The following is a 14,630-nucleotide window of genomic DNA, read 5'->3' as shown; positions in this document are numbered from 1 at the left end:
TTAAGAAAATTAAACATCACAGTCATAAAAACAAACTTGTAATGATAAATCTTGATTTCTGGCATAACCAAATGACCAATGTAGTGTCAAAACACTATTTTTCTGATTACCACATGCAATCATAAACTGAAAATAATAATTATAAGGAAATCTGTTTCTTTTTTCCATATTTTCTATTGCTACAGAAAATAACGGAAATGCAGAATCTTGACATTTCATAATTCTCTGAATGTAATGAAGATGGCTGAAGTTTTACAATTTTCATTTGTAAATCACGTTAGTCTACTGTGAAAATTTTAAGTCTAAAACATAACTTTAGAGTTTACACTAGCGTGGTGAAAAGGATTTACGTGCAGAAGTTCACTGAACATGACGGCAAATAGGACTATCAGCTGGAATGTGCTTTAGTACACTAAGCATTTCTTTAAAGCAAATTAGTTTAAAATATTTCTGTCACTACATTAAACAGCAAAGCATTTTCCAATAGAATAAACTTTAATGTAACATGTTATTAAAGGTACAATTATTTGGCTCATAACGCTGTAAGTTTTATTGGGTATCAGACAAGAAGGATGAGCCTGTCACCTTCATAGCTCCTTAGCTCATGAATGTTAGCAGGTTATTCAGTTAAAAGCTCATAAAAGTTTTCTATAGGTGTGACAATTCTCTCTCCAATAAGAATATTTTTGCAGTAAGTGATTAACACACCAAGTTCATTAGTAAGTAATTCAACTATGCTTTAGCTGATTCAGGTTTGACCCATGGAGCCTGTGAACTACTTGTTTTGTGGCTAGTAAAATTGTTTTCTACCTTGCAGTATGCAAATTGTTATTCCAAGTTGTCTAGTTGGAAAGCAAATTGTTTTTTAAAGAGTCAGCAACATGAAATCTGCCCTGCGTTCAACATCAGCTTTTAGCAAGAGTCTTTTGAAGTAATCATGTTTGCATTTCCACTGAGCAGGTTTTATCTTTCCACATTTCAAAGCAATTTAGGTATAAACACATGATATTGGCTAAGAAATTGCAAGCTGATTTGTTTGGGAACAGCTTTAAGGACAAACAAAATGATATTTCAGTACACTGTTATATTCCAAAAATAAAATTAAATTTTGATTTTTGTCTTGTTCCCTCTGGAAATGTCCGTGTACATTGTTTTTTGTTAAACTTGATATATTTAAAACATTTGAACTATTGTCGTAGGTGTGTGGGATTTTACTAATGCTTGACGGGCAGCTCTGTTCATGTTCTTGCTAATCTGAATTTTCTCTTTGGTCTCCGAGAGCTGTTTGGACATCTCACAAACGTTTTCTCTTGGGCTGGATGCAGGTGCACGTTGTCAACACTTTGAGAACAAAACGTCATTCTAAATAGAAAACACAAAGTATAAGTTACCTTTTCTGGACATTTCTTTGTGTAAATGTTCTGTTCCCCATAGTATTGTTGGTTTCAATTCCTTTTTCTGCTTTTTTTAATAAGATACCTAATTGTTTTCATTTGCTTTTAATTATGAGTGTGCATCTGGCAACAAGGTATTTAGAGCAGGGTAAGGGGGAATAGGTGAGGCATAGGTGATTCCTATGTATTTAGTTTACTGCTTCTGTATGTTCTTTCTGATCTTCCAAACTTTATGCTAGTTCTCGTGAGTCTTGTCTTCATGAGGAAATTGTTGATAGAATTCTCCACGGCCGTTACCATCAGTTTAGCTCTCAATGCCACAATGATGGCATGCTAGTAAGGGCAAGGTGCTGATGGCCACTAGGGGCATAAACAAGGTCATGTAGATCTGTTCTGATAGTTAGATAATATGGTGCTTAAAACAGCAGCAGCTGCCTGGACCCTACACTAGTGTTCTCCTACTCTTGCTACACGTGTGATGCTGAAACATTAATAGCAATAGATGGACATTTTAGTGAAAATATCTTTGTATAAATGCAGCCCTAATAACATTTTGAGGCTGTGAGGATGAGATCTCAAAGGCAGATGAAAGCTTAGCCCATCCTTGAACATCCCTGCTCTGCTCTTTAAGAAGCATTATTGCAAAATTATTCATTGACACGTGTCCCTCTTCCACACAAAGGGAAAATCTAGCACATAAAACCATTCCAAACAAATGTTTCAAATGATTAAAATGGGAAAAATGTGGATATGAAAATATAGTCAACAGTTTGTTCAAGTGCCTGGGAAAGTGGAAGACTTATCAAAACATATGGTGTTTTTTTTCTAGTATTTTTAAATCTAAAATTCCCAATATGCTAATGATTAAATTCATGCAGTTTGGTCTCTCCAAGGGAGTTTTAGTAAATGATTTAAATACACCCCCACATTTTTTTCCAAAGAGATTTCCCCTTAAGTATTCCTTGTGCTTCCTTTTAGAAATACCTAGTAAGCTTTCACTCCCCCCAAAGCACTATTTCAGTTCCCATGAAGTTCTAGATTTCATAGAAAGAGAATAGCACCTCATCAGCCCCTATTACAACATCCTCAACACCAAAATCCAGTTCCACTTACAGAAAATAATGCCAAAGGTCGTTGTGTATCTAAAACACCTACAAAGTTTTGTGGTGCCAACCCTCTCCCCCCCAGCCTTATCTACTCCAGTGGGAATCCCTAGACAGCACACCAGTAGTGTGATTCTTTTGAACGATTTTGAGAGTCCTCTTACAGCACATTATTGACACACACAACAGTATCAGGGAGGAACCTTCCTCTTTAGGAAAGAATTTCAAATGGAGCAGACACATATTCCTTTCACATTTTGTATACATTTTCTTAAACTATCAAAACTCCGCTTGAACCATATCTCTGTCATGCACAATGCATCTTACTCTCCAATTGATCCTGCAGCTAACTTAGCTAAGTCAATACTGTATTAGGTCCATTATCATACTCATACCAACATGAGATGTCAAACTCATGATTAATACTCTATGGCAGGATCAAGTCAGAGATGCTGTTCTGTGAGGAGGAAAATATTTATAAAACAAGTGCTTTGAGTAAGAGCAAAAGGAGCACAAAGATATTGGTCAAGTAAATGTATAATTTTTTTCCTTTAGGTTTGAAGCACTATGTAAATTTCTGTAAATCACTCATCTAATCCCTCTTTCAAATGGGCACCAGGAAACTATGGCTCTGCAGATAGTAGGGGTACCCTCAATAATCTGCAATAGATATCCTTGGTGGTGGTGGTGGGGTCTTTCCTGACCTCTATGGAGCAAGACCAATATAATTGTCCCTTCAGGATTGAAGCCTTTTGCAAAGAAGGACAATTTGTTCCCATTTAACCTTAATTAAAATGGCTAGTTCTCAAGGGGATAAAGCAGTGGCAGTCATTAAAAACATTACTATGCAGTCTTCTGGCTGAAATTTTCCTTTGTTTTAAAGACAAACTATTTCACAAATATAAGCACTGATTTTACCAGTACTGTAGTGGTTTGTCTATGGGGGATGATGTAATAGCTTAGGGGTAGGCAACCTATGGCACGCGTGCCAAAGGCAGCACGCGAGCGGATTTTCAGTGGCACTCACACTGCCCAGTCCTGGCCACCGGTCCGGGGGGAAGGGGGGGGGCGCTCTGCATTTTTATTTAATTTTAAAAGAAGCTTCTTAAACATTTTAAAAACCTTTACTTTACAACAATAGTTTAGTTATATTTTATAGACTTATAGAAAGAGACCTTCTAAAAACATTAAAATGTATTACTGGCACGCAAAACCTTAAATTAGAGTGAATAAATGAAGACTTGGCACACCACTTCTGAAAGATTACCGACCCCTGTAATAGCTCTTGAAAACCATGAAACCTCACCTTGCATTTGTAAGTTTTTACTCAAGAAAAATCTAGCTCCTAGCAAACAAAGTGCAATGATTTTACAGTTTGCCTGACAGTCACTTCATCTACAGCACCAGAAAAATGACAGCATAGAGTGCAGGAGTGACTGCCAAACACTGGCAGTGATCAATGTTGTTATGTATGGTGCTTTTCCTCTCCAGTATCTCTGTATGTGTATGCTTAACCCACCATGGAAATTCCATTATTCACTAACACACTATCCAACCGGGCAGGGGCCTCCACACAAGTTTTGATACTGCACACAGAGTAGTAGTAGCTCATCTGTCCAAGACTGGACCAGAGTAAAAGAAACTAATGTGAGAAAAATCTACCAAGTCTATCAGAAAACAGACTTCTTGTGTTAAATTAATGTAATGTAATGAATAATCAGACAGGAGATGCATAGTTCTGAAATCTGCTTCCTCCTATGTTGCACTTCTGAGCAGGATATAAAGCACCCTGGCTTTTCCCTAGGGGTAGTTATTGTTGGGGCAGGTGATGGGGTTATCTTTATAAAGTTACTGTTAACAATGTGTGCTTTTTCAAAAATATTGTGTGGTCCCTAGGGACTCTGCATTAAAAAAAAAAAGAAAAGCAGGCTTCCTTTGGTCATCAATTGTATTAGGGAAAATCTTCACTGCAGAGTTAACTTTGGTGTTGTCCCTAACCCTCTCTCACATAAAAAGCTCTCACCAGAGTTTGTGGTGCTTAAAACCAGGGCTAGCTGACCAAGCTGGGGGCATATGCTAGGACTCAAGCGCCACTTTCATTTGAGCTAGTGGCCCCCTACTTTGTAATAAGCCTGCAGATGAAACCACTCAAGTGCTGATAGGTCTCAAAGGTCTTCCCACAATTCTTCCATGTGCCCAGAAGGCCAGACAAGCTCTCCCTATTTCCCGAGTTCATTGGGAAACGATCATAGAGCAGCTCAGATTACTGCAGCGTAAAGCACCATGGGAAATGCCCCCAGGAGTCCTACTGACTCCCACGGGTGCGTGCAGCACCAGGGAGGACTGAGTGACTCAGGTAGGGTTTTGCAGAGTGGCTGCCCACTCCTGGGCTAGGCTAACCCAGGCGATTGCTCCAGTTAACTCTGCAGTGAAGACTACCCATAGAGCTCAAAGCTTGTTGCTTCCAAAGAGTTCAGCTGGTAAAGAGGCTGCTGTCAGAGAACAGGAGTCCACATGTAGCAATCAATTAGCTAAAAAGTTCAGTTTCAGGCCTACAAATATCCTGTGATTTTTTTCAGGCCTGGGTATATCTAAAGGTGCACGTTAATCCTTGAATTCAGGTCTATTTTGAATCACAACTGGATTTATGATACAGCCATGTCACTCTCCTTGTACTCGACATACACAAAATATGAGCAGACCAAAGACTGCTTCTGCTATACATAGCGAGTGAAAACCAAGCCTGCTCCCCCCTCCTTCCATTGCTACAAAGCAGTTTGTGCTCACTTTGTAAGTTCTCTTATGTCTCCCTATCCCACCAACTGAGGTATTTTAAACTCATATGGGAGACAGACAAGTGGGATGGACAGGCACAGTGGGTGGTGTTTAGTGAATTGGAGTAAAGAGGTTTATTTTCTTTGCGCATCTCAAAAAGTTGTAGTCTTTGTTATTTTATCCCTGATAATTTAAGGTCTGTGCCCACACTGCTCCTTAATTACTCCAAAAAGTGATTTCTATAACACTTACTTTTGCTGTGTTTCTCCTGCTTTGACTCTTATTGTCTTTACAATAAGTCCTGGTCGACGGTTGCCCTTTGTCCAGGGGATGATAGTTTGAACTGTGTCCCAGATATTTTCCCAAACTGCAGTTCCTTCCCATTTGAATTTGATCATCATTAGCTCACCAATGTCGATGTCCAGAGTGATGAGAAAGGAATAGGTTTTATTTCCTGTAATGCCTTCAACACTGTAAAAGCAAAAACACCAAAAGTGATCTGGACACTGAAATGTGCTTTGTGTGAATGAGAGTTTCTGTATTATAGGTCTATCTATGGTTTCCATGTGAAGAGGTAGAGCAGATGACACTAATATCTAAACAACACTTGAAGAAAATGTATTTTTCTTCCTGCACGTTTTAATTGTAAACAGTCTTGCAAGATTCTACAGCAGTGGTGCATTTACTATTAAAATAAAGTTGTACTCTTCCCACTTACAAACCGGTCAGTACATTAGCCACTGAGCTACCGATATTATTTGTTCTTTGTATTGCAGTAGTTCCTAAGAGTCCCAGTCACGGACCAGGACCCCAGTGTGCTAGGCACTGTACAAGCACAGAACAAAAAGAGAGTCCCTGCCTCAAAGACCTTACTTGACGGACTTAATTTTTGTTATTACTGTCCATATAGGTAGGGATCAAAGTGGGTGGGGGCAGTTCCCCTCCATTGCTAAAATCAGGAGTTTCCCTTCTCCCGGGGCTGGGGAAATCACAGCTCCTCCAGGGCTTCTGCTCCTCCAGGGATGGTGAAGTGTGAGGATTTGTCAAACAGAGCCGATAGAAATGGGAGGAGCCTGGACTATTTGTGGAGCAGCAGTAACTCCTGACAGGAGGAGAAAAGATTCCCCAAAACAGAGTCCCTCTGTGCCTCTTCTTCACTACAAGAAGGTCTGTCCTACCAGCAGCACCCAACTCCCTCTCCCTCTCGGTGGAAAAACAGAGCACCCAGATTTTGCAGAAAATCCCTCTAGAAATGTCCCTAAACTGAGGGGAACTACACCAGATGTTTCAGTATTTCTCCAGGAAGGACCTGCCAAGTTCCCATTTGCTTTTACGTCCATTCAGATTCTCTGTAATGGTCAAGTCTAAATGACATATAGCAATGGAAGTGGGGTGTGCTAGCGATGGGTCTTTCACTTCTCTCCATGCACAAATGCTCTATCTCTGTGGTTAGCTGGCTAAGGGCCTGGTGGGAGAGGAACCTTTTGGGATATATTCTTCTCTTATCTCTATTCTCTTCTCCTTCCTGCATGCATAAGATGATAACATACAGAGAGTCTGTGTGGTGTCTAGACTCATGACAACAGCCACCCATACTGGTGAACCTCCCCATTTTAGTTAGATCGCCTTTTAACTGCACAAAATAGATCCAGCATTCTACAACTGCTCACATTGGGATGGACTGAACTTGGCTGGACAGGATGCTGTACTCAACGTTCAAGAAAACTTCTAAGATTGACTAGTTCATTTTATAGTGACTTTTCATACCAAGACTTGCATGAACATTGTAAAAGTCCTCCTTCCCACCCCCCATGATTTCCAGTTCATCTATTGAAGACTGTACTAAAACAGGCAATTCAGAACAAATGATGCATATTTATTATACAAGTGATCCTGTATTAGAAAATGTAGCATCGTTTTTCACCACAATAAACTAGGGACTTTGTGTCTAGTACTCACAGGGTGATGGGGAGATTTTCAGCATCTTCTTTAGTGCCTGTCAAAGAGACAGTAAAAGTTGGTTCTACCTGCTTCTCTTGAATTTCATTGATGAAGTGTATCTTGAATTGATAATGGTAAACTGCACAGGAGAAGAAATTGCAAGGTGAGTCATGGTCATACAGGCAGCATACTCATGTGATAGCAGAAATTTGCAGTTCAGAGCAGACACTTGAAAATCATTTCCCATTTATTTTATTAAATGCATTGGTCACCATTAAAAAGTCAGCAGTTGTTAATCATTGCCAAATAGCATTAGCCAACAGGTTTTTGGGTCCCCGCTGCTCTCTTTATAGGGAGTGGTGTAGGGGAAATGGGTGGGCGGTAGTTTTCTGTGGGAAATCTTTCAGATTTCATAAGATTTAATTCTGAGAATTTCTGATGTGTGTCACACAGAGTAAGCAGGCAGTTCCTGGTTTGACTTCCCTGGATTCTGTACAGCTGTATAGATAGAAATCCTTTTGTGGACTGGGAAGGGCAGTGGAGTAGTCACGTGGATTGAGAACTCTCTTCTGGATGTCAGCCTTGCTCACTGTGATCTGCTGGAACATCTCCCAGCAAAACAGATGACTGTTCTTGAGGGCATAATGATACATTGTGCTTAACATGCATCTGTTCACAATATGACTTTGTTCAACACATTGCAATAAGAAACATGTCATTACTGCTTTGAAGTTTGATGGGTTCTAGAAGAAGAGAGTTTGGGAAAGTCTTTGAACTGAAAAAGTGATGCATTTGTGGAGAAGAGTGATTGAGATATCAGCGTATGTGTCGTATGTAGTTTTCACATGTAGCAAATTGCAGAAAATCATTGTCTGACTGTGTGCAAATTGTGCCATACAGCTTTGAATGCCCAACTTTGTCTATCCTCTGCCCGGTCAGCCTGTCAGAAGTAGTTTCATTTACTGTGGAAAAGCCATTATCAGCTGATGAAACCATTCATATAGTACCATCTATCAGAGGATTTCTGAGCAAGATGACTCTCTGTCTGCCCCCAATACATTAAATGGCTTTAAATTAAGAAACATAACACTCATGAGTTGTTGGTATCCCCCATAACACTGAGCCCTATGGGCAAACACTCCTTACTTCACCAGGCCCACCCCTCCAGGTTGGGGCTTGGAAGGGTGGACAGTATAGGTCTGCTTATGTCAGTCTTATACTGATCTTGTGCGTCTGGGGGAATTTTCCTTGGCACTTTGCCCTTTCTATGTGGCCCCTTTATGCTGCTTGGAGCAGCACCTTGAGGCTGGAGAGGTGCATAGAATGGGTCCCTTGGTTGGTTTGGCTAAGTATTCAAACCCATCCATCCACTAAATACCAAATCTATCATTTTTAAATAGGTTTTAACCTACTGACACTGTATATCAGATCAGACTGCACCTCTTACAAATGCTATGCTCATAACCATGTGAAATTAAAGCTGGGCCTGCACTGATCTTGGAGACTTGGGAAGGAAGTTCATGTTATTAAATACCAATATATTTCTGCAGAAGCTAAAGGCAAAAACCTTTTCACTGTCCCCACTGGATGAAGGTTGTTTTTTTTCTAGCTATCTGCTGGATAAGACCTGTAACAGATGTCCTGACTAAGGGCTTGTCTTCACTACCCGCCCAGATCGGCGGGTAGAAATCGATCTCTCAGGGATCGATTTATTGCATCTCGTTGGGACACGATAATCGATCCCTGAATCGATGCGCATACTCCACCAGCCCAGGTAGGAGTAAGCGCCGTCGACGAGGGAGCCGCGGTGGTCGATTTGCCGCTGTCCTCACAGCGGGATAAGTCTGATCAGATACGTCGAATTCAGCTATGCTATTCCCGTAGCTGAATTTGTGTATCTGAAATCGACCCCCCCCCCATAGTGTAGACGTAGCCTAATTTTGGGCATTCACGCCTCCAAGGCACATTTAGCAAGAGTTACAGGTGTTTATCCTGCTCTCCTGGTCAAATTACAGATCCGGTAATTACATACTATTATCCAATACTGCCTGATAGTGTGGAAAGGTATTCACTCCCCCTCCTTAAAATTGATGTGTAGCATCACTCTCACAGAATGGCTGCAGTTCAGTGGTAGGTGAGTGACCCCTCTACATACATACATCAGTCTGTATAACACGTTGATCTTTCAGGATGAAAGGCGCTATTATAAATGTGTTTTCTTACATCTGCTATTTTTTTAATGAAACCAGGTCAGCTTTCACTCCAGGACATACTGTCATTAACTTGAAGAATAGAATGTCCAGTTTCATAAAGAAATTAAGATTATGAGGAAGTATAACGTTGAGCTTCTTAATTATTTTCTGTCTGAATTTTTCACATGATCTTTACAGCATTCTTGGGAAAGTGTTTCAAGATCACTTGTTACAGATTCTTACACAGTTGTTAGACTGTTTTGCAGCTACTATGAAAGAAAAGTCTTGTTAAGGCATTGACCTTTTGATATCCCAAAGGTCTGTGAGAATGGCTTTTTCTTTTTATATCAGGAATAGTTCCAGGAACTGAAATGTCTTTAAAAGTGAAATTCAAGTCAATGGGAACAACAGAGTTAAGGCTCATGATAAGAAAAGAGTTCCAGATGCCAGTAAGAAAACAATACCAATGATTGTTTCTTTTGCCAAGGCACATTTGTCAGTAGATTCCTTACTATAAAAGCAGTGTTTAATCATGGATCCTGAAGGTGATCTTACCATGCTGACCCAAAATAAATTTTTGCTTTGAAGAACAAGTGAAGAGTGACTGCTTAGGGGCTCCTAAAATGTCAAAATATATTTTGAGCAGTGTGATGGGGCATCTGCCCCACACTGGCCAGTAAGGGGTTAATAAAGCCCTAGAGAGGGCTGTGGCAAAAAGCAGCCAATAGGAGAGGGGCTGTGAGGAGTAGCCATTGAAGGCCCAGCAGGCCCATATAAAAAGAGCCTCAGTGCTTGAGGAGGGAGCACTGTGTCTGGAGTAAGCTGCAGTCCTGTAGCAGCTTGGACAAAGCAATGCTGGCAGGAACCTAGGGAGAAGAGAAGGAGCTCCAGATGGGCTGCTGAGACGGAGGAGGGTGTTGTGGCCACAAGGAAGTGGCCTAGGGAAATGTAGCAATAGTAGAGGCAAAGGACTGCAGAAAGTGAATGCAATTCAGAGGAACCCTGGGCTGGGACCCATAGTAGTGAGCAGGCCTAGGTCCCTCCCACTCACCACTGGGGGAAGTAGCAGGACAACTGACTGCAGTCACCACTGGGGAAGTGGTTGAACTATGACCTAAACTCCCCTGGAAGGGGGAAACACGGATAGTCACATGGCTAGAGAACTGAGCCATGAAGAGGATGCAGTGGCTCCTGACACAGAGGGGTTGCAGGTGGACTGCGGAGAAGGAGTGATGGGGTGCAGACCATGGATGGGGTGTTGGCCTCGAGCTAATCCCCAGAATGACCAGGAGGAGGCACCTGTCCAGAGGTAAGTGATGTGCTCCATGACAATTAGCTTTCCATATCATAATTAAAAATCAAATAGGAAATTCAGAAAATCAACTTTTTTCTGTTTTCATATGGATTAAATCCAGTCCAATCTGAGTTGCTGAGACAGAGCTGTGCATGTAGCCTCCCCATTTGGAACAAATGCCATGCATTTTAAACGAGGATTAGAGGAAGGGTTTCCAAAAATCTTTCAAAAGAACCCAAAAAATGTGTGAAAGGATTACATTGAATTACACATTGCAGTCTGATGTCCCCAGTGCTCAAAGTATAAGCAGCAAAATTCAATAGTTCTGTACGTAAGCAGAGCTTGTTCTAGGGATGTGCAAACCATGTGGGTGTCTCCTTTCCCTGTGGCAACCTCTTAGCATCCAAAGTGGTAATAAATAGCTTATTTCTGAAAGGAGGGAGGAGGACTGAACACATTGTCTCCTTCAGACAATTCTCACTCTCTTTAACAAGATGTGAGACAGTATTGGCCAGACTGACGTTGGCATACATTGCATCTGTGGAGTCAGAGCAGAATCTCCTGCAGTACAGGCTTTTCCCTGCAATTCCCAAGCTGCTGATACTCTGTGATGCAGGCAACCGCCCTGAGGACAGAGAGACAGTCTCGCCTCCCTCTTTCTTTTTAGTTCCCGTGAGCTTGGTGGCAGCAGCAGCAGGAGAAAGGGGAGTGTAGCAAAGCAAGACTCACAGGCATGGCACCTCCTGCTGGTTGTCTTGGGAATTAGCTCTCCAGCACTTGGAGCACCTCCTGGTGGCCGGTGTCTCACCTGTTGCTAGCCCCCCCCCCATGTCCCTCCCAGGCCTAGGTGCCCTTTACCTCAGGGTTCTGCCCCAGCAGTACCCCACCATGCTCTGTCTCCCCTCCCAGGGGAACCCCCAAACCTCCCACCCACCTGGCCTCAGTGGCTACTGCCAGTTATCATCTAGCCCCCACTCACTGGGGCAAACTGCAGTCTGTCATAGCTACTCATCATCGGCAAGAGGGTCAGACCAGCTGCCTCTGCCCATTCCCAGGCAGCACCTCCCAGCACCAGTAGCTGCATAGGCCTTTACCAAGGCCTCAGTCTGGGGAGTTGCCAGGCCGGAGCTCCCCAGCACTGTTCCACTCCAGGTATCCTTTTCTCCCCTGTAGCTAGGTCCATCTCTCTCCACAGCTAGAGAGAGACAGACCCAGCTCCTCCCTGAGCCCTTATAACAGGGCCAGGTGTGGCCTGACTGGGGTGTGGCCCCAGCTGTGGCTGCTTCCCCAATCAGCCTAGCCTTTTTTCTAGGAGGGGGTAACTGCTCTGCTACAGGGAGGAGCTGTTGAGTGGGGGGAAAGGGGAGGGGCCTGCTTCTGGCTCCTCCTCCTAGAGTCTCCCCAAGCTGCCAGCCTCTGCCTTTCCTTTCCCTCCCCTCCCCTCCCCTCTCTTACTCTAGCTGCCCCATACTATCTAATGCTCTGTCACCGCCACACAGTTGTGGGGGTCATGAATGGGATGGTGTGTGTCTGCCACCTGTAGTTAAATCATCTTAACTACTGTAAGATCTATTTGTAGGAAATGACCTGGGCTGGAGGACTCAGTCCTGATTTCCAGAGGTAAGTGGATGCCACCAAAGACTTTGGGAGTGATGAAAAGGGGTGTGTTTGTTACTTTACTATTTCAAACTCCCACCCAATCCCCGTCTACACTACAAAAGCAATTGTCAGTGGACATGGTTACAGTACAATAGCCTTGGGATGTGGTTAAACTCTATTCTGTCTTGCCGTGTAGATGGGATCTTACTGTGTTTCCGAATCATGCTAATGACTTGGACTATCCAACTTTTAGCATTGTTTGGGAACATGGGGCCCAGCTTACACTACAAGATAGGATTGTGTGCCCACTGTGTTGTAACTCAGTGGGTCTTAACCTCTTCCATTCCAGGACTTCCCTTATTGATAGCAATATGGAAAGGTTATGGTGGCTTTGAACCCCTGACACCTGTTCCCATCCTCCTTGGAGGTCTCAATCCCAAAGCTGAGAACCCATGTTGTAGTTAGTATGTAACCAGGTCCCTTGACAATTTTTATAGTGCAGACAGGCCTCTATTCCATAATTCTCTATCAGACCTATTTCCACTCCTCCCAATAGTAATTGGTGTAATTCTGTATGTTTTCTCTCCAAATTCAAATAGTGAGCTGTTATACTGTGCTCCTGACAAAGTGATTTAATGAAGATAACACTAGAATTCCAGTAGCTTCATTTTACTTCTACAATTCCACTCTATAAAAACCCACACTATTCTGTTCTGTCTTCTGTTTGAAAAGTAATCATTTGTGTGTCTGCTATAGACTAATTACAGATAAAATTTGTACCACAGTCAGAATGGGAGGTCTTACAGGTCTCCCTGAGCAATTATGGGGTTTTTTTTGGCTTGGCTGGCAGCCCGCATATGTTATACCAATTGTTCGGTTTGAGTTAGCTATAAGAAAATTCTGCAGATCAGGACCTGAGCAGCTTAGAAGCCACGAATCCACAGTTACTGTGTGATAAGCATCTTAAAATATTAAGAGAGCTCTTGATGGAATGGCTGGGGGGAAAAGTCTACTAGCATTCACAACTATCTGGACAAACTGATTTTTACCTATTGATTTTATTACTTAGGCAAATGAGTTAACAAGATCCAAAAACCTAGTTAATTCTCTCACTTCATTTTCTACTTGGGCACCTTAGCAAGTGTACCTACTAACCTTTGAAAGGCGCATGTGCTCGTGTTTTCAAAAAGAGCCGTCTGTTTCTCTGGAGCCTCTCCTTTCTGATGTTGTAGCCCAGCGTGTTGCACCGGTTCTTCCTACAACTGAGGCACATTCCTTTGTCAAAGGTGTGGATGTCGTTGCACCAGTAGGCCATGCTTTGCTTATCATCATGCAGTAGAGAGTCAATGAACAGATGAACCGACCTCTCATGTGCACATTTCACTGTCTGAGTGATCCCTGGAAAATATAATAGCAAAACCCTTGACATTCCCATGTCTCCACTTCCCATGCCAGTTACAAAGCAGTGTAGTAAGCTGCCATGGAAATCTTATTGATCCTTCTCAACACATTATATTTACTATTAAATCCTATCAGTTAGACAATCCCTGCAGAGACACATGTAGAAACTAATTTGTAAGTCTTTTCCCTTAGTATTACAGTTTTAGATCTTATTTTCCTCTCTGTGTGGTTAATATATACCACAGTAGACTATAAAAATACATCCTCACTCATGAACTTCCTAATTCATAGCTGCTGAAGCCAGATATGGGCTATCTAACAGCTTTATTTCTTGGTATTGTGAGAACAGCTGAAAATGTTTTGGAATGCAGTATGCTGGGCAAACTCTACCCTGTTCCGGTGTTTCAGCAAATCATTCTAATTGTCACTCTGCATGAGTGCCTTGTCTTCCGGCAGTATATCGCAGCAATAACAAACTCCTTCGGGGCGTCTCTGTACATTTACATTGAGCTACACTAGGACAGAGCTTCTATATATAAAACTTAGATTGTTACTTGTCTAATTGGCAATAAGGTCCTAGAGAGAAAGAGCGAGTTTGTCCACTTTGCAGGGTAGTACCTGAGGGTCATGAGGGTGGTGGGGGTTGGGGGGCAGAGGAGGTAAGTAGTACAGCACTGAATTTTATTTGATTTTAAATAACTAATTGCACTGTAAATGTGTCTGTCTTAATTAGGGTAAACTCTCCTCTTGCCTCGGTACCCAAAATAAGTATCCTTGGAATCATTCCAAAATAGTTGATAGGATGCTTGTGTCCTAATTTTCAGAGGTGCTAAGTGCCCATGGCTCTCACTCAAGTCAAGGCGAACTGTGGGTGCTTAGAGCATCTTACAAATCAGATAATCATTTTCTAGCTAAGAAAAGCTCCCTTTTA

General features: G+C 42.2%; 1 protein-coding gene across 4 annotated transcripts in view; it reads right to left on the bottom strand.

Annotated features, from left to right (window-relative positions):
- Positions 1–476: 476 nt before the first annotated feature.
- The window catches only part of LIPC (lipase C, hepatic type), a 79,828-nt gene continuing 65,674 nt past the window's right edge, over positions 477–14,630 (bottom strand). For all 4 annotated transcript variants that reach the window (XM_065558274.1, XM_065558273.1, XM_065558275.1 and 1 more), the window contains exons 7-10: positions 13,454–13,696; positions 7,232–7,352; positions 5,525–5,743; positions 477–1,362 (exon numbers count right to left, since the gene is read on the bottom strand). In XM_065558274.1, coding sequence (XP_065414346.1) covers positions 1,239–1,362; positions 5,525–5,743; positions 7,232–7,352; positions 13,454–13,696 — 707 coding nt within the window. In that variant the 3' untranslated portion in view covers positions 477–1,238. The remainder of the gene's footprint in view (positions 1,363–5,524; positions 5,744–7,231; positions 7,353–13,453; positions 13,697–14,630) is intronic.

This window comes from Chrysemys picta, chromosome 10 (genome assembly GCF_011386835.1).
Source record: "Chrysemys picta bellii isolate R12L10 chromosome 10, ASM1138683v2, whole genome shotgun sequence".
NCBI classification, from domain to species: domain Eukaryota; kingdom Metazoa; phylum Chordata; order Testudines; family Emydidae; genus Chrysemys; species Chrysemys picta.
The sequence above is the reverse complement of the archived record's forward strand: the minus strand, read 5'-3'. Positions and strand labels throughout refer to the sequence as shown.